Genomic DNA, 25,782 nt, shown 5'->3' on the forward strand with positions numbered 1-25,782 from the left:
TAACACAAATGTATAATTTGTACTGCATCTTTGCGGTTATCAATAAACTAAATTTACAAGTTAAATTAGTATCCATTTAGATAAGCGATAATCTAGGGAGAAATATTCAATGAAGCATATTTATGAAGTTAGTTAGAACAGTTCTACATATATTCTTCACAGGAATACGGTACGTTACTTAACCGTTACTGTGTATGAGTTTTAATTAAAGCTTCACTGAAACGTGAAATTGATTTTGATCATTGGTAGCCACGTATTTTTCCGACAGTATACACTTTTTTGTTTTGTGTACACGACAAAGATTATATAAGATTATATTGGTACGAGTGATGAATTTCAGTATTTGGTTGCAAAGTTGTAGTTTTTATATATCTTTCTTAAATACTGTGTTGACTACGTATAGAATTTTTATAAGCTAGTCAGGTTTCTAATTTTATGATCTTTAATCATAACAATTTATGTTTTATATATCTTATTTAAAGATAGAAGAGAGAATGGAAACTTGAGACGTTTGTTAGCAAAGGTAGGTGACTGACAAAAAAGTCACTGATGAAATAAGAGACAATAGATTAATGAAAAAAATGATAATAACAACAATCATCTTTCAAAATTTACAAATATTAACCAATAACTTATAATCAATGAAAAAAGAATTAGTATTAGAGAATAATATTCCCTTTTGTCATGATAAACATAACAATGTTCATGATAAGTTATACATGTTTATTTTTTCGATCTATTTCTTTTTCCAGTTTCCTTATCTTCCCTTGTTGCTCAATGACAGCCAAAAGATATAGATAACTTTTACGACGTTCTAATGGTAAACAGTCTTTATCATCTTCCTCTTCGACACTTAAGCTACTGATATGAAGCAGCTGAGCTAAAATGTAAAGATCATGTTTTTTTTAAATGAGAGCATATAAACAATTCAAAAAGAATGGAAAAGCATTAGACAAATCGTTGACGACTGAGAAATATACTGTTGATTCGCTGTCATTGAAAAGGTACCAAACAATTGTAAACAACACGTTAAATAATTCTATGCGTCCGGAGCGATTTCTTAGATTTACCTTCGTCAGGAACGCTCAAAGCCAATATTCGTAGATTTTAATGAATCACAAATGTAAATATTTAACGAAGAACACATGTTTTGTAGACTTTTATGCTAACATTTGCAAAACCACGAAATCAAATATCCACGCAAATACATTCGTTCTTCGTTCACGAAAATTGCTACTCACGGAAATAAATAAATCCACAGCATATTTTTACATTGTACCCTTAATATGTTACAGATATTATTACAATTGTCTCTATATCTGGAACTCTTCAAAGTCAATGTTTGTTATAATGTTGGCTCATAACAACAAACAAAGATTTATATTTTCGCTTAAATATCGCAAAAAGACTATGTTCAAACAATTTGTAACCGAACTGATTAGAATTGATATTGAGAGTCAGTTGCAACTACGGGAATACATTTTGCATCAGTGAGCATCTGGTATTAGGGTAACAAAAGTTATTGAATCAATGGTTCCATATTGTTATATAGTAGCCATACTTTATACCAATTGTTTTCGGAAGAAATCATGATTTGGGTAACCGTAAAGGAATACTTGAGTCATATATGACCACATATATGACATTGTTATGGTTCAGATGTCGTAGCATATTTTTTATTCTCCTTTTCCCGATTGTCATATTACAGAATGTTTCTTCCAATCTCGATGGAGATATATGTTAGCTATATCTTATCGTTCTGTTTCAATTCTTTAACTTTAATATAAGTTATAATTAGAAAATATGACAAATTTTATATATATTGTTCGCACTTGGTACAAATGTATGCATGAGACAGATATTAATCTGAAAGTGAAAGAAAGAAAGATAGAACATTGTGCGGATTTAAACAACAGTCGATTTAATATCCAGATAGGTCTTGAAGTTGTGGAGCAAAGATAAAATATCTTATTTTACAATCATTTTTCTGGTTGCAATGAAATGCTTTGGTTAATATGATTCTGTAATGTATTATTATTTTATTTATCTATTTGTGTATCTGTGCTGGGTGTAGTGCGTTTATTTATACCTTATTCCTGTCAGGTATTGTTTTCATTTCAGCGATATTTTGTAGCATTGCCATATAAGCAGGAGGTTTGGCTATGCAATAAACCAGGTTCGACCTACAATTTTTCTTTAAATAGCCTTATAAGCAAGAAATACGGCAGTAGTTATCAAATAGTATATTTAAATGTATATGTTGCCGTTTGTTTTGGTTAAAGTTCAGTCTTTGTTTTATGTTTATTTTCCCCTCTTAGCTCTCTCATAGTTGATGCGTTTCCCTCGGTTTTAGTTTTGTTAACCGGATTTTCTTTTTCTTAATCGATGTTTGACTTTTGAACAGTGTTATTACACTGTTGTCTTTATTTATAATACAAGCATTTAAAAACAATTGATTTATATAACTAGCTTACCGGTAAAATCTTTGATTTCTCCTATGACCATGTGGTCTGTAGTTTTTGTCAAAAAGTCAATAAATCTTTCTAAAGCTGTAATGAACGAACTGTATAATTGCACATTGTTTCTTTTTATTTTTAGAAAATATTATGATCAATTTAATATCAGTATTTGAACTATATGTAGATGATCTACGTACGTTATTTTAATTCAGAAAATAATAGATTTGAGAATCTTGATTAATTAGCGTAATTTATCCTTGTAGTCTCAGAACAAAATATTCTTATACTTTAAAAAATAAATGATACAATCTTATATTGATATAAGTAATATATATAAAAAGAACAATACAGATAGCAAATATATGTTACTGACAGTAGTGCTTTTGGAATAACAAAAGACTTTGTGATTCAGTGATTTGAATCAAATTCTAAAAGGTATATACATATTTACAGAAAATAAATGAAAGCAAAGTTGTTTAAATTATTTAAGTCGTTTTATAGATTTTATTTTTCTCTCCCAACAATGTAGAATGTTAGGTTGTCGTGTCGACCATACAAATTTAAAATGACCGTAACCTTTGGATAATGTACAATGTTTCTTTCGATGTATTATTGCGACCAAAATAAAAATATATGTACAGGTACATATAATAGTATAATCAGGATTAATAACATGTATTTTTATTTCATTTCCGTAACGTAAGTAGGAGAAGTTTAATGAATTTTACGGGCTCATATTTTGTTTTTTTTTAGTAATGGAAAACTACAGACATGACAATACTTGATTTATTTGATAAGTGTCAGCGATAATTTTTCCTTCCATGTTTACAGGTGAATGAAACGTGCTTGTCATTGGGAAAAAAATTAAGTATTACTAAAGCCGCCTCTCTTCATATGACTCAAATATATATTTCATGTCGATAACATTGTAGTTCTACTTTTGAGAAAACATTACAATTGGAAGACTCAACAAAACAGTAATAGACTATAACATGGCATTTCTATATTGGCCCTTGTGTCAGTCCTTAACTGCCATTCAAGCCAGAGGGCTTTAGGTCGAGGGCTTGATATGGGTCATGGGCTGATACCACGGCCAATATAGAAAATGACATCTAATAATCTATTTATCGCATATTTTCAAGCTGGAGAAAAAAAGAAAGCATATTTCGAACTATGTTTACTATTTTTAACAAAATTTCATAACAACATTTGAAGAAAAATCATAAAAATGTATCACAGTGAGTTGACAAAAGTTGTATCACAGTGAGTAAACAAAGTTTTGTGAAAAGTTTTAAAAATAATTACCAATAAACCTATTATTTTCCAAAGTTATGAATATTCAAATCAACTGTCAAATTTCCAATTAATGCTGAGAAAGAATACACTATTCGCTATTTAGAAAAATGTTCCGCTTTACCCGAGAATTTGCTCCGCTTGAATTTGTGATGTCATACAACAATCACTTTTCCTTGGTGACGTCATATATTTTCTATTATGACGTCAAAATTTAAAGGGAACTTTTGTGATGTCCAGTAATGGCGGACAAATAACTATTTCCTCTGTTTATTTTTACATGTTTATCTGTAACAGCAGGTTCATAACTTTGTATTGTTTTACATACATTATTGTTTTTTTGTGTGTTCTCATTTTTCATTTCTTGTATGAATTTATTTGAATTGTCATTTGTTACTGGGATAAACCTCTCCTGATCGTCTAGCTGCTTCAGATGACATCTTGTTTACACATAGTTTGTGATTGACAGGTTACCAGAAGTCAAATTTATGGGCACGATATGGATTGCAAGTGCTAATATCGATATTGGCCACGAGGGCAAATAATCCATCTTGACTTCCGGCTATTAAAAAAACGTAAAAAATGTGTGATCAAATGTGTTGTTGCTTACAGTGCGGTGGTAACTCCTGTGGATAGGACGAAACTCTTGTCCGGTTCATCACTGTTCTTTTCAAACCTGTAATGACAATATGAATTTTAAAACGATACACCAATTAAGCACCTATTTATGTAATTCAATACCGGAAATTTGAACTTTCGAATGATTTAAAACACGAAGAGCAAATTCATCTTGTTATGATAAAGGACCAAGTTACTATACCACAAATTTCTAAACCAATGAAATAATTTTCAGTTCCCAAATGCTCTCAGTGCACATATTTAGGGGAACTATATTTATCAAATGATAAGCGTGCTACGTCGAAGTTTCGCTTAACTATATTAGTTTATAATATTGACGATCAATAGAAATCTTTAATTAAAAAATTAATAAACTTTGTTAGTACACCAGTACACACATTTTTAAAAGGCCAGTCCCGGGATACGGTTTTAATACGAATCTATCATTTGACTTCCATCCCTACGTGACCAAAATGTATGCATTGTCATTTCCAACACATGTTGAGCAAACGAGTGAAAATGTTTGATTTTATACTGCACAAAATATTTGGAAAATTGAAATCTTATAAGATGGAAACCCTCCATCAGTCGTACGGGAATCAAGTATACGAACTTCCGGAACATACATCATTTCTATATTACCCTACATAATGATGATTATGAAAGTGCCGGAAACTTTTAATAGAGCAGGGATACAGGTGCGCCTTCTGTCTTGTAAATGACGTCATAAAGGCATGCGAAATTGACGATTAGCAACAAATTATACAGTCTCAATGCTAGGGAAGGGAATTATTAGTTATTTATTAAGTTAGGTTAAAATGATTGTCCATATTTGAATAAGACCTCAGTGGAAACATCGCGTTTTAGTGAAGCAAATCAGAAGCAACAATTGCGAATAAGGTCTATATTTCACAGAGATTGGATATTTCAAAGGTTTCTGCTTTAAGAAAGCTTTTTATTTGGTGTTTTCTTTAATCGAAATATGTAGAGACATAACTATGAAACCAGGAATTTGTCCCGTTGAGGGTATTTCCAATGGCACTGGTTTTCGCTGAAATAGAATAAGAAATAGTTCCAGAGATTGAAGTGTTACTGACTTTTATATTTTCAATAACGTTTCGTCCCCGAGGGTATCACCAGCCCAGTAGTCAACACTTCGGAGCACCTGAGATCACCCCTAGTTTTTGGTGGGGTTCGTGTTGTTTACTCTTTAGTTTTCTATGTTGTGTCGTGTGTACTATTGTTTTTCTGTTTGTCTTTTTTATTTTTAGCCATGGCGTTGTCAGTTTGTTTTAGATTTATGAGTTTGACTGTCCCTTTGGTATCTTTCGTCCCTCTTTCGGTATTGACATGGATATCAATAATTTGGTCATTTCTATAAATTTCCAGTTTACCAAACTTCGAATTTTTCGTAAAACTAAGGATTTTCTTATCCCAGGCATATATTACCTTAGCCGTATTTGGCACAACTATTTGGGATTTTGGATCCTCAATGCTCTTCAACTTTGTACTTGTTTGGCTTGGTAAATATTTTGATATGAGCGTCATTGAAGAGTCTTTTGTAGACGAAACGCGCGTCTGGCGTACTAGATTATAATCCTTGTACCTTTGATAACTATTTGATTGAGTATAACCGCCTAGTCCTTCAAGAAACTAGAGTTTGTTCTGTGTGCATTGAATACGTTTTATCCGAGGAGAGATGATGCTTGTCTTTCAAACTTTATTAATAAAAGAAGATTTTAGGTTCCATCTAAATATATAAACACAAAGAAACATACACAACGATAAAGCAACGCTTTGAGGTGTAAAAAAGGCATTTTTAAGGATTTTCCATTTAAATGAAAACACGCAAACCTTGATCTTGATGTTTGGTATCATGTTGGTCTTCACCAATGTGACCCGGATGTTCGATAGCGTGTTGTTCGTCATCAATTGCTTTACTGTAATAAATGAGATTGGAATGAATGTATAGCAATAATTTTTTCGGAAATAATAATTAATGTAAAAGAAATGTTCTTGTGCAGTAATTCATTGCGCAAACCACTGCACATATAAAAATACCCATAAAACTTCATGAACAACGTTTTTGTTGTAGTTCTTCAACTCAAAATCATAATGAAGTCTACAGCATGGAACAAAAACACACCTCCCTGCAAGTTTGCGACGACATCAAGTATTTTCAAAACATAATGAGGTATGATTGCCTAGAACAACTCTCCACAAGAGACTAAATGACACGAAATAAGGTTGAGTGGAATATCTTGATATTTGTCGATAAAGATACATCTGTACATTGTCGAACTTAACTACTGAGTAATAACAACAATTTATAAATTATACATATAAAGAAGTCATTAATTGGCTGACAATTGAACTGATAAGTACAGAACCAATACAAATATATAATGACAACCATGAATGACACCGATACACATTTTATATCACTTGGCAGTGAAATATGTATGAGTTGTGCAAATAATTTGCATGAGGTCAAGCTGACTTCTGGTATAAAATTTAACCTTACAACATCAAAAGTCACGACGACACATTTATTTTTAATCTGGGTTATTATCTTTTGAACAAAAAGAGACAAAAATATTGTAAAATGAGATAAATTGTTCCACCTGTCAATGTTATCTTTTTTTTTTATAAAATAAGGTTAATTATTTAAAACTTACTAATTATGTTCTTCTGTGGGATTCTCCACCGTCAATTCTCCTATTGTGTGAATAAATAAACTCATCATAGATACCAGGATTAACAATGACATAAAAAGATATTGCATTCTAAAATTGATTGCATTGTGATATTGGTGGTGTTAAAATAGTATATATTAGCTTTGGATTTTAATTTTTAATTTAATTCTCTTTGCAGAAATATTTTGCAACTTTACTTTATTTTCTATTTTTTTTTTATTGGAACCATGCATTCGAATAAATCCACCTCTTATTTCTTCTTTAATATTTCATGAGTATTACTTTATTTTTTAAGTTTGCCGTATAATAATCCTATTTAACAATTCATACCAATATCATTTATCTTGAAATAAAAATCATATTTTTCGTTTTTTTCTTTTTCTTTCCCTCCTTCCGTTTCATCCGTCTCTTCTTCTTTTTCTTTTCCTGTGCTTTCTATCGGTCCTGAAAAAACACATATACGTTTAATTGAAATTCGTTACTTTTTTATATACTTCACTTTCTTCACTAAACTACGAAATACATGAAATAAGCAAACTCAAATTATGATATGTTTTTGCAGAAGACATTAATTAAAGCAAACTATCGAAATTGATCAGAAATTCCCTTCTCAATGGATTGATAATAATCATTCAGCATAAAAACCAAAACACCGGTAAATGAAAATTCCAGTAATCCTACAGGTCTCATTCAGAAATAGCATGTATCACTGACGATAGTTATTAAGACTGAACAGGGACTAAAAACAGTAGTTCTAAAAACAAGATATTGATGAGGATCTTTCAGATGATTAATATGCCGATGTAATAAGTTGATGATTGTTTACCTATATGTAGATACGCTTTCCCTTTACAAATCTCGCCAAAAGATAGTAGACGTCATTTCTTTTTTATATCAGTTTTTAGTGGTTTTTCGTACATATTTTCCTCGAAATCAGTATCTTAATAATATTAGCTTATGACCTTTAATTTTTGAAAGTACTATGTGTACTTACGTCTGCTTGATCCTTCGATGCATTGTTTACATTTAACACATTTTATGCAAATATTTGATCTGGTTGCAAGGACTTCTGCGAATGCAGTTAATAACTCTCCCTTAATTAGAATAAAATCTAAGAACAACCGAGCTCTATCAGCTCTTGAAGTTGTGTTTGCCCTCTCAACGCAAAACTCGATAATAAATTTTGGAACTTGTTGTTGTCCTTTAAGTGTTGCACTTATCATGTCGGTATCGATTTCATCCATCACATCTTGTTTTGATTGACAAATGGAATATCTGTAACATTCTGAAAAATAATACATATTGGATTTAAAGCCTAAATATATTTGTGAGCTCTTGAAAGGAAAACAGTGATCACATTGAATAACTAAATTGAACTAATTAAATAAAGCCTATATCAGTTTGGCGTTCTTATATCAGCCTAGGATGGAATTCAAAAAATCCGCTTTAGAGGGACAAACCATTGTTGTTGTTTTTAGTCTATATGCCACATTTGTATTTTTTTTATCTTTAGAAATCTTCAAGTTGACATAAAATTGAGAAAAGAAATGGGAAATGTGTCAAAGCGACAACAACCCGACCATAAAGCAGACAACGTTCAAGAAGCCACTTGTATCTCTCAAGTAACAAACCAATATCCTGTACTTTATAATTTGTACTTAATTTTGTGTATCTTTAATTACTGTTATTTGCCTTGTTTTTAGGCCGACAGCGATGACCCTGAACTGTATTGTAATTTCATTGACAACATGTTAATGACACATGTTTAGAGTTGATCATATTCGTCACAATTCTTAGTTCACCACCAAGAAAGTGATGTAAAGGTACAGCCATTCACACTTATCAAACATATCGTGTAACAAATTCAAAATCCGAAAAGCAAAAAAAAAAAGATAATATCAATGGAATAACACCGATAAATTGCATGCGTCTTAGGCTTTTTTACATGATAAGATTGATCAGGAATCAGAACATTTATAACCAGGGACGTATAGATACTATTGGATTTTCTTTGTCGAGTAAGAAAGAGTTCCAAAAAGCTCCATGTTTTGTTCTTTTTCAAAAGGACATTATAAGTACTCTGATACAAGAAGATTAATAAATGTTACACTAACCGCTAAATAATATTAAAACATGTAATAACATTGACAGAAATGTTTCCAATGATTCAACCAAAAATACATGGTTTTCCCTTACTCCAATATACTGAAACATTATTATTATGAGAAAGATTAATGTATATCTGGTACAATTATATTGGTACCGTTAATGTTATTTTATTATATCCTGTTTTCGGCGTAGACAGAAGAGTCTTTCATAAAGTACTTCGTCTAAATTTAATGGTTAAATTGTACAAATTAATTAAGATAACCATATGCGGAACAAGATCTGATTATTTTAGGAATATCTGAGGTTATGCTCGGTTTCACAGGGGTTCTTGTTGTTCAGTTTTGAAAGTTCTGTTTTGTGTTCTGTTGTTTGTCTTTTGTTTGTTTGTTTTTCTTTGTCATGCAGCTTTTATATTATAATACGTTAAAATGTCCCCCTGGTATCGTCTTAGTTTCTTTATTCTTTATTCATTATGCATGATATATGCGAATGTTTCATTTGAAATTGATATCAAGGTCTAACCGTCATACATTATAGTATATTTGTCAAGATTCCGTTTCGATTTAAAATTACATTTGAATTCTTGTTAATAGCTTGTTGTCTACATTGTTTATATGTCACAATACCATCTTAATGAACAATTTAGAAATTTAGTGGATATGGTTTAAATAATATAAACCGTCATTTCGCAATAAGAAATCTTAGACTGATACGTCAAAACTTTACCATAATTATACTATAATGATTCTAAATACAATTTCAGTCTAGGGAAGCACAATAATTAAGCGGAGGTACATTGTAGAGTTGTAAGAAAATGCAACTCAACACATACCCAAACATTTCCTTTCTTCTACAAAGTCGTTAATATATTTGCATTTTGTAGATTCTTTTGACTTTGAGAGTAGTTCTTGTAATTTTGCGATGCTGCATTTTGCAAGGATATGATAAATAAATTCTTTCTTTAGCTTTTCATCTTGAACTCCTTTCAATTTTACAATTGTTTCAGTCTGTATCAATTGATTATTCTCCAAGAAACTTAAAGTTGCTGAAACATCCATTTGTTCCAAAATCTGTGGTCTACATATTTTCAATGCAATGTCGTCTTTTAATCTTAGAAGTGGCTTTCCTAGATGAACAAAAAAAATCTATTTATGAAGCATACTAAACACTATGTGGTGAAACAAAATTGTTAACTATTCACATTAAATTCACATCACACTATTAATTTTGGGCAAATGAGAATCTATTTACCTTCACTGAATAGCAAATTTTGAAAATTAAGTTGGTTGTTTTTCTTTATGAAAATCTTGTTATCACAGTTGATTTTTAGAATTATTTAGTTATAATTGTTCATGACATGTTCCCTCACGATATGTATTTGGCAATATATGATTGTATAACAATTAAAATAGACAATTCACTAACAACTGTGAACACTGCATTTTTTTAAAATTTAACAATCGAATTATGAAAGTATGACATTGATATTTTCAATCCTTTAGAAATGACTCTAACTGGTTATCTGTTTATAATGTACATATTTTACTTCAATAATATGAAGTATACAATAAGTCGCTATTCTTCTGTGTGAAAATAAACTTTAAAATCATAATGACCAATATTGCCAAGTATTACAAGTTTCATGGCGTATTGTGTAGCCTGGGAAAATCCGGCTTTTTCCAGCCGTGGTTTTACCGCCTGCGTAATACTTTGCAAACTCTGCACAAGATTATGTCTTCTTCAGTAATAATCGGAGGAGACAGTCTTTAAAAAAACACAGTGCTTCAATTATTTAGAACAACGAAACTACTTATTGCTCTTCATTTAAAGATGTTGATGAATCTTTTATCTTTTTTCATGATCATCGGATTTTGTCTAATGCTTAATTCGTTTCTATGTGTGTTACATTTTAATGTTGTGTCGTAATCCTCCTCTCATATTTAATGCGTTTCCCTCGGTTTTGGTTTGTTACCCGGATTTGTTTTTTCTATCGATTTATGAGTTTTAAACATCGGTATACAACTGTTGCCTTTATTTATGGCCATAAGTGGGAAGCCTATCTCCATCTTTTTTTAAATACTTTCAATAATTCAATTCTTTTCTTATTTATACACTTTGTACTTCAAACAAATAATGACGCATCCTGAATGAATTTGTATGTGCTATCTTATTTTTCCAGTTGAATACGAGACGGTTAATTAAGGAGATACTGTCAATCATTTGATTTTTCAAATAAAGACAAACAAGAGCTGGTGTCTGCTCTATGGTCGGGTTCTTGTCACTTTGACACATTCCCCATTTTAATTCTTAATTTTATCCTTTACGTATTTAAATTCTTTCTCATACATTAGTCTGAATTCAAATCTACTAATCAAACTAGGTCTACAAAACTGTTCAAAATTGTTTAAAGATTGAAATAGAAAATGCAAAATGCAAATTTACCGAAAAAGAAATAAATATCTAGTACATGGCATTCATGAAATCGAAATTACAGTCAAGATAGGTAAAGAAGGCCAAACGTTTTGCTATGGTCTTGACATTATATAAACATGCTGAAAAATGATATATCTTAATTCTTCGTTGTTAGTCAAACCCGTAGACAACGATTCGTTATAAAATTGAGAATGGAAATGGGGAATGTGCCAAAGAGACAACAACCCGACCATAGAAAAAAAACAACAACAGCAGAAGGTCACCAACAGGTCTTCAATGTAGCTATACATGCTATGTAATGTAGCTATGAATGCAATGTAGTTATGCATGCTATGTAATACTGTAAACTTTGTTAAGCATTAATTTGATTTTTCTGTTAATAATAATGTAAACATAATGTGTCATATCATAATGATTACTGATAAACCAAATTTACAGTATTCACTTTTATAAATGTAAGTGTTTAGAAAAAACAGTTATGAAAGAAAACTTTACTAGTCTTACAATCAGATGCATGTAAATGATCATGTTTGTAAAATTTCTTCATTTTGTTTTAATTTTGATCATAATAAAGACTTGCATAGCAGTTTATATTAGTTCATAAGGTTGAAAATGCCAGATTTCTAGGGGTAACAATAATACATATGTTTTAACGGTTTTTGAAAAGCATATCTACATTTCTGCATAATTTCTTATTTTTTAGACCGCATACGATTTTATATATGTGAAAAAATCCAAGCTTCGAACAAAACAATCATAATGTCCGGGAACACAGTTATCGTCTTTTGAATAAAGTCCATAGTGTGGAAAGTGTGTTACTATCACATTTTTGTATGTACTTTCCAAATTGATTTCTTCGTATTTTATGTCTAAAATAGGCTGTAGGGGTATGACATTACACTGTAAAAAATTTGGATTGGGAATTTTAAGGTAAGGTAGTGATTTGGTCCAGCTGGAAAAGTTTAAAAATTAGCATTTTGGAAGCTGTCAAAGGATTTCAAGACACCCTTAAAATAAAATTGTCCGTATTTTGAGATAGAGCTCAAGTTTTCGATAATTTTGATATAATGTGTCCCAAAAGTAGAACAACACACTGTAAAAATAACATTGAGTAGCGAAGGTGTGAACTTTTTAATTTCCATTTCTTGTCTAAAAGATATGCACTACGAAACACTCTGGTCTCAGACCATATATATCAAAGATTATGACAGGGAGTTGCATTTGGGAAAATACTTCCTGAAATGCATTGCGCACATTGACCCATCTGTTTAAATACAACTCAATTCACATCTATGTATTTGAAAATAAAAAAAATGATGCAAAAAATACAATGGTACAACATCACCATACACTGTCGAATTTTAAGTTAACGTACTATTAATTCCATTCTCCTGATGCGTAATTTGGGATTTACCTTCTTTGGAAACGCTCTATCTGACAATATGTGGTAAAAAAGATTACAAAGACACAGTAATTCAGTCATGCATAATTATGTGGATTGTAATAAGAAAAATTAATCAATCGACAGTAAACTGCTTTAAATTGAATTGAAATAATTTCTTATTTTATTAATAAGGGTAAAATTATGGACTATGTATAAAGATGGCATTGATTCTTTTCTAGAAGAAATGGAACAAATATCGTTGTACAAAATATTATTCATTTCCAAGGCCAGGGATAGGATAGGGATCTGGATAATAATCTTTGACATAATTCAGATCATAAACAAAAACAAAACTCAGTATATATAACAAAATAACTTTTGATAAAATTACCAAAGCTGTTTAAATGCTTAAACTTCATTAATTGTCAAGGACATATGGAATTGGTAAATAAATTGATAAAACGTATTTTAACAAAAACGAAGAATTCGTGACAGTTTTTTAGGACATTTTCAACAACACTTGTGAATCTCAGCCGAGGAATAATATCACTCTTTTTTGTAAATTAAGGGAAGAATGAGGACAAAATAAACTGGCACCCTATAACGCCGTTGAAAACAGAATATATAATATAACCGAAAGTACTTAAGGAATGGTTGAATAATGTTCTATACATGACTTGGATTTAAAAGATTTTGGCCAAAACAATTTTCTGGATAACAGATCATTGCAAAATATAAACGACTTTTCTTAATTACATCTAGTTATCATCTACGACCAACAAATTGCATTTGATGTTTCGGAGCTGGAATAACTCCCATGAAAATTAGTACATCATAAAATATACAGAAAAAACATACAAAAGATGAACAGTTCAAATAAAAAAATCAATTCAATGATGGAATATTCATTGTTTCATCTCTTTATAGAGTGTACAATGGTTGTAGAAATTTCGCTGGGAAATATTCCAATATTGTACAAACTAAAAATCGAACATAAAAAAGGAATGAATATCATTTTCTTTGTCATAAAATGCAGATATTTTCAATAAATATATCCGGTGCTCATGACAAAAAAATAGATTATTTGGGAAACTTGAAACATCACATTATATCAACAGAAACGGATAACAAATTTGATGATTATGATATACACAAACTACATATATGCATGCTTTAATAGAAGCAACAAACATAAATTGTATCAACTAACACCAAGGTACATACTGAACACAAGTACTTACTCAAATTACTTCTGAAATAACACCTTTTCGAAAAAGAAAAAGAAATCAAATCCTACTTTAAGTGAATAACACATTCCTATCAAATAATGATATTCAACGAGTAGCACATGGCAAAAGATCGTTGGAATGGAATGGAATTGGAAAAAACATAACAAATGAACCAAATTGATTGCGGCTTGGATCGAAATTGTTTGACATATAGGTAGTTTTTGAGAAAAATATAAATCGATGAAATTGATACCTCGGGCAAATGGCTACATATGAAGTGATGCAAAACATATCGATATGATTATTTCTAATGGGTTTTTAGTTCATGTTTTTCTGCGACAATAGAAATTTTGTAATAATTCTTTGAATAACAAAGGGAACGCTATTATTAATAACACCATTTTATAATTCGAATGAAAATATACCAGGAATTATAATTTGAGCAACCAAACAGGAAAATAGAGGCGAAAAAAACTAGTGGGACATCATAACAAGTGTTAAGACTAGGTGAATATTATATATAGAAGTGAACTCTTATTTCATTTCAAATATGAAAACATAATGTTTTTTCGTACAAATGAACTTACCAAATTCATTTAGAAGAGGAGTGTCCATGTAGCATCGACGCAAAGCAACCTTAAAGGATTGACCTGGTTTTAAAGTTGAATTTACGTCAGGCATTTTAATTAATAATTGAAGAAACTGCATGCATAATTTTTGCTGATTTTCCTTAGACGAACCGTGAAGTTGACTAAGCAGGATAAATTCCACACATCCACTCCGTACATCAACAATACTGCCATTTTCTTGCAACTGATTATTCATATCATTGATATGGTGCTGTTCAAGGGAATGTTCCGTGTCTTCTGATGTTTTTACCTTCATAGTACTACCGAATGATGCATCTATATCCTCCATCCAAATTGATTCTGTTTGGAAAAAAACACAAATCCAACTTACTTTGTGTTAGGAATTGATTTTGTTAGATCGTTCTTTCCTAACAAAAGAGGAGGAATTTTCATGGGATAATGGGTGAAAAATAGAGACCTCCATTGGATAACGAATATATGTTGAAGAGGGCAAATTGGTTTTTTTATTGTTATATACCTCTTGACATATGTGAAGCGTCCGTTCTTACAACATGAAACAAAGGCAATATCACCATTATAGGCTTCCGATATGACATTCCCAATCCTACAAGAATGTCTCTTAAAGAGGGTATTTTGTAATTTTAATAAAAAGTAAAAATCTTTAAAATGTGCCCATTTATTTTAAGAAAAGTCATCAACACCATATCTTCCAATTGAAACTTTTATAACCAAAACAAATTAAACAATGCAATGTAGTAGAAAAGAGGAAAAATATTTAATGATCAATGTCCAACAGGAATGAAATCTTACATAATGAAAATGCAAACAAAAAGCGCCTTACACTAAATCTAAAAAAGTGTTATACTCATTTTTTTTCTATCAACAACCCTTACCATGCATGATATCGCATGTAGTGCAATAAAATGCGTAACATGTTTAATAATGAATTCTTGTTAAACAAGGTAAAACAAAAATGTTCTTGAAGTGCCATAAAACATGAAAACCTTATAATCTTTTGATAAAATTCCTTGATTTGATATGTAATATTTTTGACAAATCAGTAAACAGTATGTTCATCATAAACAAGTGTAGGCGTTAATTTTTATTCTGTACTTAATCAAGGTAATGCTTTTAAAATGACATGAATACGTAACTAGACGTACTTACCGAAAAAAGTAAAATCACAAAAATACTGAACTCAGAAGAAAAATCCAATCGTAAAGTCCATAATCACATGGCCAAATCATATGACCAAACACATCAAAAACGAATGGACAAGAACTGTCATATTCCTGACTTGGAACAGGCATTTTCAAATGTAGAAAATGGTGAATAAAACCTGGATTTATAGCGCTAAACCTCTCACTTTGTTAGCAGTCTCATCAAAGTCCGTTATATTTAAAATGATGCGTGAACTAAACAGACATAATAAATAATAGTCAAAATATGGGTACCGCAGTCATCATCGTTTAACGAATGCGAGTGCATACTATTCGTTACAATTTTTCCAGATACACGGGTTTGTCGGTACATATAGGGAGGAAATAATTATATAAAACGAATCAAATTTAGCGAAAGGGTCCCCGTGAACCATCAACAAAACAACATGGAACAATATCTATGTAATCCAGTATACCATATACAAAACAAATTAAAAGGGATTTATGTATGTTTTTATAAATAAATGGAAATACTTTATATAGTTTTTCAATTGGAGCGATAGTTCAAATTCAATTTTTAACTTTAGAAACAATCAAAATCTAACCATTACTTATTACAACATTTCTGAAATTGTCATTAACATATCCCTTTCAGAAATGTTATCCCCGAAAAAATATCAATTCATTAATAGAGAGATAAAGATAGAAAAAAAGAACATCGGATAAGAAAAAAAGCGTATGAACTATAAAAAAATGGAGACTTCATCTACAAAATATTTTCATAACCAATGCAATGAAAAATAACTCAAATCGATCGTGTGATAGTTGATGGATACGTTTTTCTACACCTTATTGTATGTCAGTGAAAACTATACTAAGTCGGGAATCTTGAAAATCACGTTATAATACAATTGCTTGATTTGTATCATTTCTATCTTGATAATAATTTTTAATGTGGACGAGATTTGAAGTGTATGGTTTTAAAGTTTGAGAATAAAATTGAGAATGGAAATGGGAAATATGCCAAAGAGACAACAACCCGACCAAAGAAAAAAAACAACAGCAGAAGGTCATCAACAGATCTTCAATGTAGCGAGAAATTCCCGCACCCGGAGGCGTCCTTCAGCTGGCCCCTAAACAAATATATGCTAGTTCAGTGATAATGAACGCCATACTAATTTCCAAATTGTACACAAGAAACTAAAATTAAAAATAATACTAACAAAGGCCAAAGGCTCCTGACTTGGGACAGGCGCAAAAATGCGGCGGGGTTAAACATGTTTGTGAGATCTCAACCCTCCCCCTATACCTCTAGCCAATGTTGAAAAGTAAACGCATAACAATACTCACATTAAAATTCAGTTCAAGAGAAGTCCGAGTCTGATGTCAGAAGATGTAACCAAAGAAAATAAACAAAATGACAATAATACATAAATACCAACAGACTACTAGCAGTTAACTGACATGCCAGCTCCAGACTTCAATTAAACTGACTGAAAGATTATGATTTCATCATATGAACATCAGGCACAATCCTTCCCGTTAGGGGTTTAGTATCATACCATCATAAACATATATGAGAAGATCATAACCCGTGTCATGCCAACAACTGGTTTTTGAATAAATGTGTTTAGTTCCGATGCAAAGACCCTATAAGTGAATCAATATTAACGCCAACATCTGCAATCTTTAATGACCTGACAACAGTATCGTGACTATATCCCTTCCTAATAAGTCTATTCAAAGGTTTTGTTAGTTTTTGAGGTGAATACAGACACCTTTGTGCTTTATAAAGAATATTTCCATAAAAAAATTGGATGTGAAATACCTGAACGTATAAGAAGTCTGCATGTTGAGCTATATTTACGAATGATTTGTTTAAATTTGAGCGACGCCTTTAGATTGACAACAACAAGTTTCATAGATCCGTACTTCGAATAACATATGTGTATCCTTTTATTTAAAATCCCTAGTAGCTATAGATTAAAAGAGACAACTTAATCATATACATACATGTACATGTACTTGTTCTCAATATGCTGGTCATGCTATGCATACAACTTGACCCTTATCTCCATGTCACTGGTTGAAAATATTGATAGTAGCTTGTCTCATTGGCAATCATTCCACATCTTCTTTTTTTATATATCGTTTTACACCTTTAAACAGCCATATCAGCTGGTATAATGCCAGATAAACGTTATTTTAAAAATGTATCAATATGAAAGGTATTATTAGTTACATAGTGCGCTAGTGACCTAATACGATATATACGGGGTCAGTAAATTCCATATGAGGTGAGAGCGAAGCTCGAATCCCCATATAGAATTCAATGACCCCATATATATTGTATCAGGTTACTAGCACACTATATATGTAACGAATTTATCTGACCGACTATCTTAACATGTGATATTTAGACAAGTGGCCTATAAAAGTGATCAAATCTTCAATACTGTTGGTATTATGAACAATAACAACATGTTAACTTTAAATTAGCTGTATGAAATTTATTTCAATCGTTCGTTATCCATTTCATCGTCTGTTGAAACCTTTAAGATTGTTTTCTCACCGGCGTGTTATTTGTATGAAGGGACACAACTTCACTACTAACCGAATATGGTACCTTACTAACCTTATATGGAATATAATCGGTCTTAACCAATCATTATCTTAGACATGTATAGGAGGTAAGATAAATAAATGTTAAATACAGTTTAACAGTGGTATGTATTATTGCTTTTTAACTTGGGTAGACATGCTTGAAACAATTCGAATCTTTTTTTGAAACTATATGTATTAATACTAGTATATATAATTCGTCTAAACATCAGCCCAACAATGTCTGATCTGTAAATTTGTTTTCGCAAAATGTTTGTTCTTCACTCGCCTGCATTTGAACTCATGTTACTGAGATATCGTGGCACCAAATAGCTATGCAATATACGACGTGCTGGACCACTCAACTACCTAGACTCTACATATATATATATTATTATAAAAAATAAGAATGAATTTAGTCAATTACATAAAGTTGAAATAATTACCATCATTTGTTGTAGTAGTTATGTAGTGATGTAACCAGTCGACAACTCTTTCGTGTCTGTGCATGTTCAAAATGTGACAAAATTTCATGAACAAGGAGTTCTCCATTTTCGCATTCATTATTGACAAAAGTTTTTTTACCTTAGCTAGTCTTCCATCGGTATTGCGTATGTTATCATGTTCGCTTAGTTCGATCAAATGCCATTCATATAAACTGTCTAATAAAAAAAATATTTCTATTTCGCCTTCCAAATATCTTTGAACATCTGCTTGTATAAAGATTTCGATGCTCAACCATTCAAACTTCTGAATTATTTCAGCTGGCAGTCTTTTAACCTTAAAATCTGAAAGAAAGTATTTAAATATAGAGTTCTTTAATACCTGAATCAATAAGATGTAAACTGAGAGGCGAAGGATACCAGAGGGACATATAAACTCATAAGTCGAAAATAAGCTGACAACGCCGTGACTAAAAAAGACAAAGAAAAAATATAAAACAATAATATACGAAACACAGTCACATTTTCAAATTCAAAAAGCGAGGCCCACCGAGTGTTTTAAATTTCAAACTGTAACTGTTGTTAATGGATAAATATCGTATTGCACGAGATACATTGGTGAAAACAATTCTCCTAACGATTTTTAGACGAAATTCAGACAAATTTAATCGTTAGTTTCGAATATTCTGCAAAAAGATATGTTCTTTGTATGTGACGTCATTGTTGCTTTTTTTAATGACGTCACAATAGAAAATTCACAAAAAGCAAGAAAATTTGACGTGAAAATAAAATTTTCATTAACGAAGAACTTAGATCAAACGAACCTTACGTTGACTAAATAAGAATATTCAACCAATCAGGGAAAGGATCAATAAGGTAAAAATTATCACACCGATTAAGAATGAATACATAGCCCAAGAATTAGAGAACATCTTCGAAAACAATTGACTACTTTAAAAAAAAATTGATGCAATCAATTTCAGTTTTTGTTAATGAAGAAAGTCATCACAGATTCGTTAAAAAAATGGATAGTCAAATTTCTTAAAAACTTATTTTAGTCAATTAAGAATTCTTACATGCTGTTAAATTGAATATTCAGAAGCTTATTTATTAGAACAAGAATGTCAGTTTCATGTGTTTTTGTATTACTATTAATTTCTTTATGTTGTTGTTAATTTATTTGTCATTGATTAAAACATGTTGGAAACACAACGTCTACGTTTTCGACCATACATGAAACAGATTTATTACATAATTTTATACCTTTTATTTCCTCGTACGTTAAAATATCTTTCGCTATAAGACAATCCAAAAACTTGTTGCATGCTACGTTTCCTTTTTGTATAACAGTTCCAATAATGCGATCTACTTTTTCACTGTCGTTTGTTGAAGTGATAGCCGGTAATAGTTCATAAAAATCTAGCACTGGACTGAATGCTACATCATCTAACGCATTGATGAATACAAGCAAACGTTGTTTCACAAAAGCAAACGACGATCTAATAATATCAACCCAATCATCTGAAATTTATATAAAAACAGGATTATTCTTTTTAGAAAATTATATATACTGTTACTTACTTTTGTTATAAGTCATGAGGTCTTATCATTTTTTTTTATTATTAACCAACCGATATCCTATTCGTACACTTGTAGCTGCAGGCTAAAAACTTGTACGAATTTATGCAATCATTCTCAGTAAAACCTTCCTAAATCATTAAAATGTTCGTTGTGAATTCAATTTGTCTACGGTTTCGTTCAAGTTTGCTGCTTCGGAGACTATTAATGGCAATTAGTGTTGAGCAATTGTTTTCTTGTTTAATAAATTGCCAGCCCTATGATACACACTCGAGGTGATATTTTGCAGGCATCGGTTGTTTTTTCCAAAAAAAATTCTAAAGCTAAATAACTAGAATAGAAATTTCAGATAATTAAACAAAACTTGAGTATACGGTTAAAGATAATGTCCACTCAATAACTAGATGTTCCAAAACAAAATCTCAATGACTGCTAAGCATATATTTTAGCCAACATTTTCTTTTTATTTCGGGTTCAATGATCAATGGCAGTCTATGCTATGTCGACCTATATTTAGATGGAGTCCAGTCTAAATTATGGATACGTGTCCATGCATTGTGAATTTATTTGTTTAGCCTTTGTTTAGTTTTAATATGTTAAACATAAAATATACGAATTTGTGTTAAATCTGTTAACATTATTTTGACAACTTTTGCTCCATTTAGTGCTATCTTGGAAGTTTTAAACACTCCTGATCATGTCCGTCCAATTCGCTGCCATACTTGTAGCGAATCGGACGCATCAAATTTGTAACATGATTTTTCATCTGAATCGTGCTTTTTTTCTTTTTTTCTGAAAGATGGTAAGAAATATGGATTTCAAAATTCAAAAAAAGATTCTAATAATGTAGTTGGTTTCCACAAATATCTTCACAAATGTCTAAAATGATGATTTTTATCTCTGAAGCATTCGACTGGTTTAATGTTGTCAATTTCGGTATTTTGTTACATATACATTATCTTTTACTGTAGATTATCTGTATACCACCATCTTAGATTGTACAATAGCAGTACAAATTTATCTTCAAATGTTGGAAACAGATTTGCAATTTATTTGTCTAAAGCAAAATATGTGATTCCAAAATGTTTAAACAAATACCGAATATTCATATTATACAAATAAAAGAACATTTTTTTAACTTGTTCATTTAAGGGGAGATCACTATTATAGTAAAATCTGTATGCTGCAAAAACCGTGAATTTTAATTTTTTTTTACTTGTAGTAAGAAACAATTTTTCTTCTTAAAAGCATACTTTAAACCATATCTTTTCATATTTTATTTTAAAATTCTATCTAAAAGATTTCTTTGAGGCAATATACACTGATGATCTTCATTAAAAGTACCACAATACTAAATTGATAAACTTATTTTGTTTACATCAGTTTGTCCTATAAATAGTCTTTTTAAAGTTTTATCAAACTTCATTACTGGGTATGGATGGTAGAAAATCACTCATATTGCAACAATATTTGTTACTTATATTGTTTTTAATTTAAATCACATTAGCTACTCTTCAATTTGTCGATAAAAGTTACCTGTTGGTCTTGTAGATGATTGTCTTCCTCCGTCTGAATAAAAAAACAATAATGGCTTCAGCATCCAATAGTTTTTTGTCTAAATTTAATACGGAGTTAATGAATGTTTTTTTTAAACCAGAAAAACACACAGACGACTTAACTGCATAATAACAACATAACTTAAATATCAGACGTCTTCTAGAATGCATCAAACAACATTTTTATATGTTAGATTATTGCTGGTTTTCCACAAAACAACTCAACTCAAATCTTTACATTTCAAATGCATTATACGTATCGGAGTTTAGTGTAAATAATTGAGTGTGTGTCTTCTCTTTAAATATTAAGTAATAAGCATGAATAGTTAATGTTTGTTTATTGTAATTATTGTGCCACATGTGGAGCAGGATCTGCTTACCCTTCCGGAGCACCTGAGATCACCCCTAGTTTTTGGTGGAGTTCGTGTTGTTTATTCTTTAGTTTTCTATGTTGTGTCGTGTGTACTATTGTTTTTTCTGTTTGTCTTTTTTATTTTTAGCCATGGCGTTGTCAGTTTGTTTTAGATTTATGAGTTTGACTGTCCCTTTGGTATCTTTCGTCCCCCTTTTTGAGTCATATTTATTCCTGTCGATGATAAATGACAAGAGATTGTTGTACTTTACACATATCGCGTCTTGTTAAAAAAAGGTCACCAATAAAATTATTAAAGCGGTCGAATAATTCTTTAATATATATGTAATTATGTATGTCTGCTTTGTAGGAATTGGAAAAAGATACCCTTGCCAAAGACAGTTCGAAATGCAATAGAAAATTACTGTGTACACAATTTTAGGTCAATTTTGACTCGGAAAACACAGATAAAGAGTAAAATCCAATACAAATTGCCCTTCTCTCACTAAGATCTACCTCATTCTTTGGTGGGGGTTCGTATTTCTAAGTCTTTTGTTTTCTATGTTGTGTTTTGTGTACTATTGTTTATCTGTTTGTCTCTATCTTTTTTAACCATGGCGTTGTCAGTTTAATATTCGATCTATGAGTTTGAATGTCCCTCTGGTACCTTTTGCTCTCCTTTTAGAAAATCATATTGTCTTCCCCTAACATACCAAATACTACTTGTGAGCAGGTATTTGTGTGTAAATAGAAAAAAATGACAGCTATGAAAAGCGAAGAAGGGATTGTTTTGCCATCGTCAGGTCTACCTTTTAGGTGATGTGAGTTACTCATTCCATACTTTTTCGTGTTGTGTGTTTTGTTGACGATTGTAAGTACTTTTGTATCTTCTTTTTGTCATGGTTTGGTATGATCTTTCATACATACCTTTTGTTTTCATGAAATATGATACAATTTGAACTTTTTCCTATTGTCTGGCAAAATAAAATAACACCCAGATAATAGTTACACGTACCATTTATATTCCTGACTGCCATTAATATCTTTATCAAGAGATCAAAAGTTGTCAATCCAGTCAGTCTTCCCAACGGTATTCTCCTGATTAATTCTATCATTCTGATGAGCATATACAATCATAGTATATTTTAAGTATCATTCAAATGCATGCTTACGTTATCTATTAACTAGATGGATAGCCTAAATTTATCTTGAAAGCTTATTTTCATCAATATGTAAAATATTTGTTCAGTATAAGGTACTTTTGAGCCATATTTATCATCACAAATATTTAACAAATAATTAAGGAATCATAACTTTTGTGTACATGTATTTCGCAGAAAAGCAACAACTCTATAAGATAAGGATATACTGTAAACCAACTTATTTTCGCGGATACTTTATTTCGCGTTTATCACCAGCTAGTCAATTTCGCGGCGATTTAATTTCGCGAATTTTTAAATTTACTTGATGTGGTTTGATAAGGAAATATCCAAGTTATACATATTCGCGACGATTTAATATCGCGTTCGTTTTCTTCTCGCGAAAGTCGCGAAAATAAATCGCTCGCGAAATTAAGCTGGTTTACAGTAGTTCGATAATACTGACTAATCCAGGCCCAGCCGCAAAGAACATACAAAAAAAGGAGCACATATTTAAAACAAAATAGTTCCTACGCATAGATGTATCTTTGTAAATAAGTGAAATATTTGGATAATTTACGTGTCAAATGAAAGTCTCATTGTTGAAACCTCGTTAAAAGTTTGTTTTTCATAATAAAAGAGTATGTTGAATTTTGAAAGGAGGCAATGTTTGCCATTTTGTTTAGGTTAGAAGTACATTTGTATCGGTGTTTGTACTATCAAACTTCCGGGAAACAGAACGCTCTTATATACCTTATATATGCAATGAAAAGTATGTTGCATTTTTCAGCACCAATCAGGATAATGTATAATTGTGTCATGAAATAACAACCAGTTTATCTGAACTTGAGACAAAGTAGCCATTAATGCTTGAAACTGTAAAATTTGTGGTTTTATACCAAAAAAGTGAGAACATAATAAAACCATTAAACTCACATTACATCAAACGTCATAGGGACAATGACAAGCTAGTGTCATGCAACTGAAGTAACTGGGGCAATATCACTACTCGCCATTTGAAATTTTACTAAATAACTGATAGGCTTTGCCCGTCCAAATGCTGCATATTTTAATTTGTTTACAGTTATTGGAAGAAAACATGTACTCTTATCCTACTCATATACTAACAGCCAGTCAACATATTGTTCCCAGATGATACCATCTCATACTTTTGGTATAAAATATAATTATAACCATTCATGTCAGTGTGGGATTATGCGGTCAAGTAGTTAAGTTATACATACCATTCTAAAATATGAAACTTACTGACTTTAGTGACGGACGAATATTATGAATACGAAGAGGAAATACTGAAACTCTGAATTGATGTCTTCACGCTAAACCACAAGTCCTACGGTATTGGCTTGAAAAATTGCTTTTGAGGTTGTAACATTGCTTTTGAGCTGGTAACATTGCTTTTGAGCTAGTAAAATTCTTCTGTATAAGCCAACTAAAATAGCGTGAAGGCTGGCCGACAATATTTTGGAGTCATCATGCCCATTGTGTACAAATATTGCTGTTATATTTTTAAAACAGTCCGTTTTGAGTTCAAAAATGTACTGATCTATGACATGTATGATGCAGTTATAAAATTCCAAATGATCATGGAAATGGTTAGTCGGTAAGATTTTAAATTAAAAAAAGACATGCTGGTACTTGTAACTGATGCAGACACAATTTTGTAGTAAATGTGTTCCAACATTATTGCCCTTTGTATTAAACAATCCATCCTGCTTTTAGAAAATACTGATTTATTTTGCTACTATATACAATAATGGACAACTATGGTCAATTTTGACTAATGCAGACAAATACTTTTGTTATACAAGTCAGCCTAAGATATCAAAACTACTGATTTTTTTTTATTAGATGTCAATTCTGTGAATATAAAGAGGACATGTTGACACTCTAAATTGATATGGACAAAATTGTTTAATCCTTGTGTTTCAATATTGTTGTCATTTGTAAAAATAAAATAAACTGATTTATCATGTGGCTATATAAAAGACAAGGTTCACTTATGACACAATATGACATAAAGTATCAGCTTTTTTCATGAAACATCGAAAAGATCGCAATTTAGTTCATAAATGAGTCTATTTCCAAAGTCGTAATGCCAACAAAAATAGGCCTTAAATTTCA

General features: G+C 31.0%; 1 protein-coding gene across 1 annotated transcript in view; it reads right to left on the reverse strand.

The window, feature by feature from the left end:
* Positions 1-597: 597 nt before the first annotated feature.
* The window catches only part of LOC143046782 (uncharacterized), a 34,902-nt gene continuing 9,717 nt past the window's right edge, over positions 598-25,782 (reverse strand). The window contains exons 2-14 of the mRNA XM_076219857.1: positions 23,517-23,617; positions 22,130-22,162; positions 20,279-20,536; positions 19,019-19,360; positions 14,809-15,150; positions 10,008-10,301; positions 8,061-8,351; positions 7,397-7,510; positions 7,049-7,088; positions 6,225-6,310; positions 4,363-4,428; positions 2,475-2,549; positions 598-880 (exon numbers count right to left, since the gene is read on the reverse strand). Coding sequence (XP_076075972.1) covers positions 714-880; positions 2,475-2,549; positions 4,363-4,428; positions 6,225-6,310; positions 7,049-7,088; positions 7,397-7,510; positions 8,061-8,351; positions 10,008-10,301; positions 14,809-15,150; positions 19,019-19,360; positions 20,279-20,536; positions 22,130-22,162; positions 23,517-23,616 — 2,208 coding nt within the window. The 5' untranslated portion in view covers position 23,617 and the 3' untranslated portion in view covers positions 598-713. The remainder of the gene's footprint in view (positions 881-2,474; positions 2,550-4,362; positions 4,429-6,224; positions 6,311-7,048; positions 7,089-7,396; positions 7,511-8,060; positions 8,352-10,007; positions 10,302-14,808; positions 15,151-19,018; positions 19,361-20,278; positions 20,537-22,129; positions 22,163-23,516; positions 23,618-25,782) is intronic.

The sequence above is a fragment of the Mytilus galloprovincialis genome, chromosome 9, assembly GCF_965363235.1.
Source record: "Mytilus galloprovincialis chromosome 9, xbMytGall1.hap1.1, whole genome shotgun sequence".
Lineage (NCBI taxonomy): Eukaryota > Metazoa > Mollusca > Bivalvia > Mytilida > Mytilidae > Mytilus > Mytilus galloprovincialis.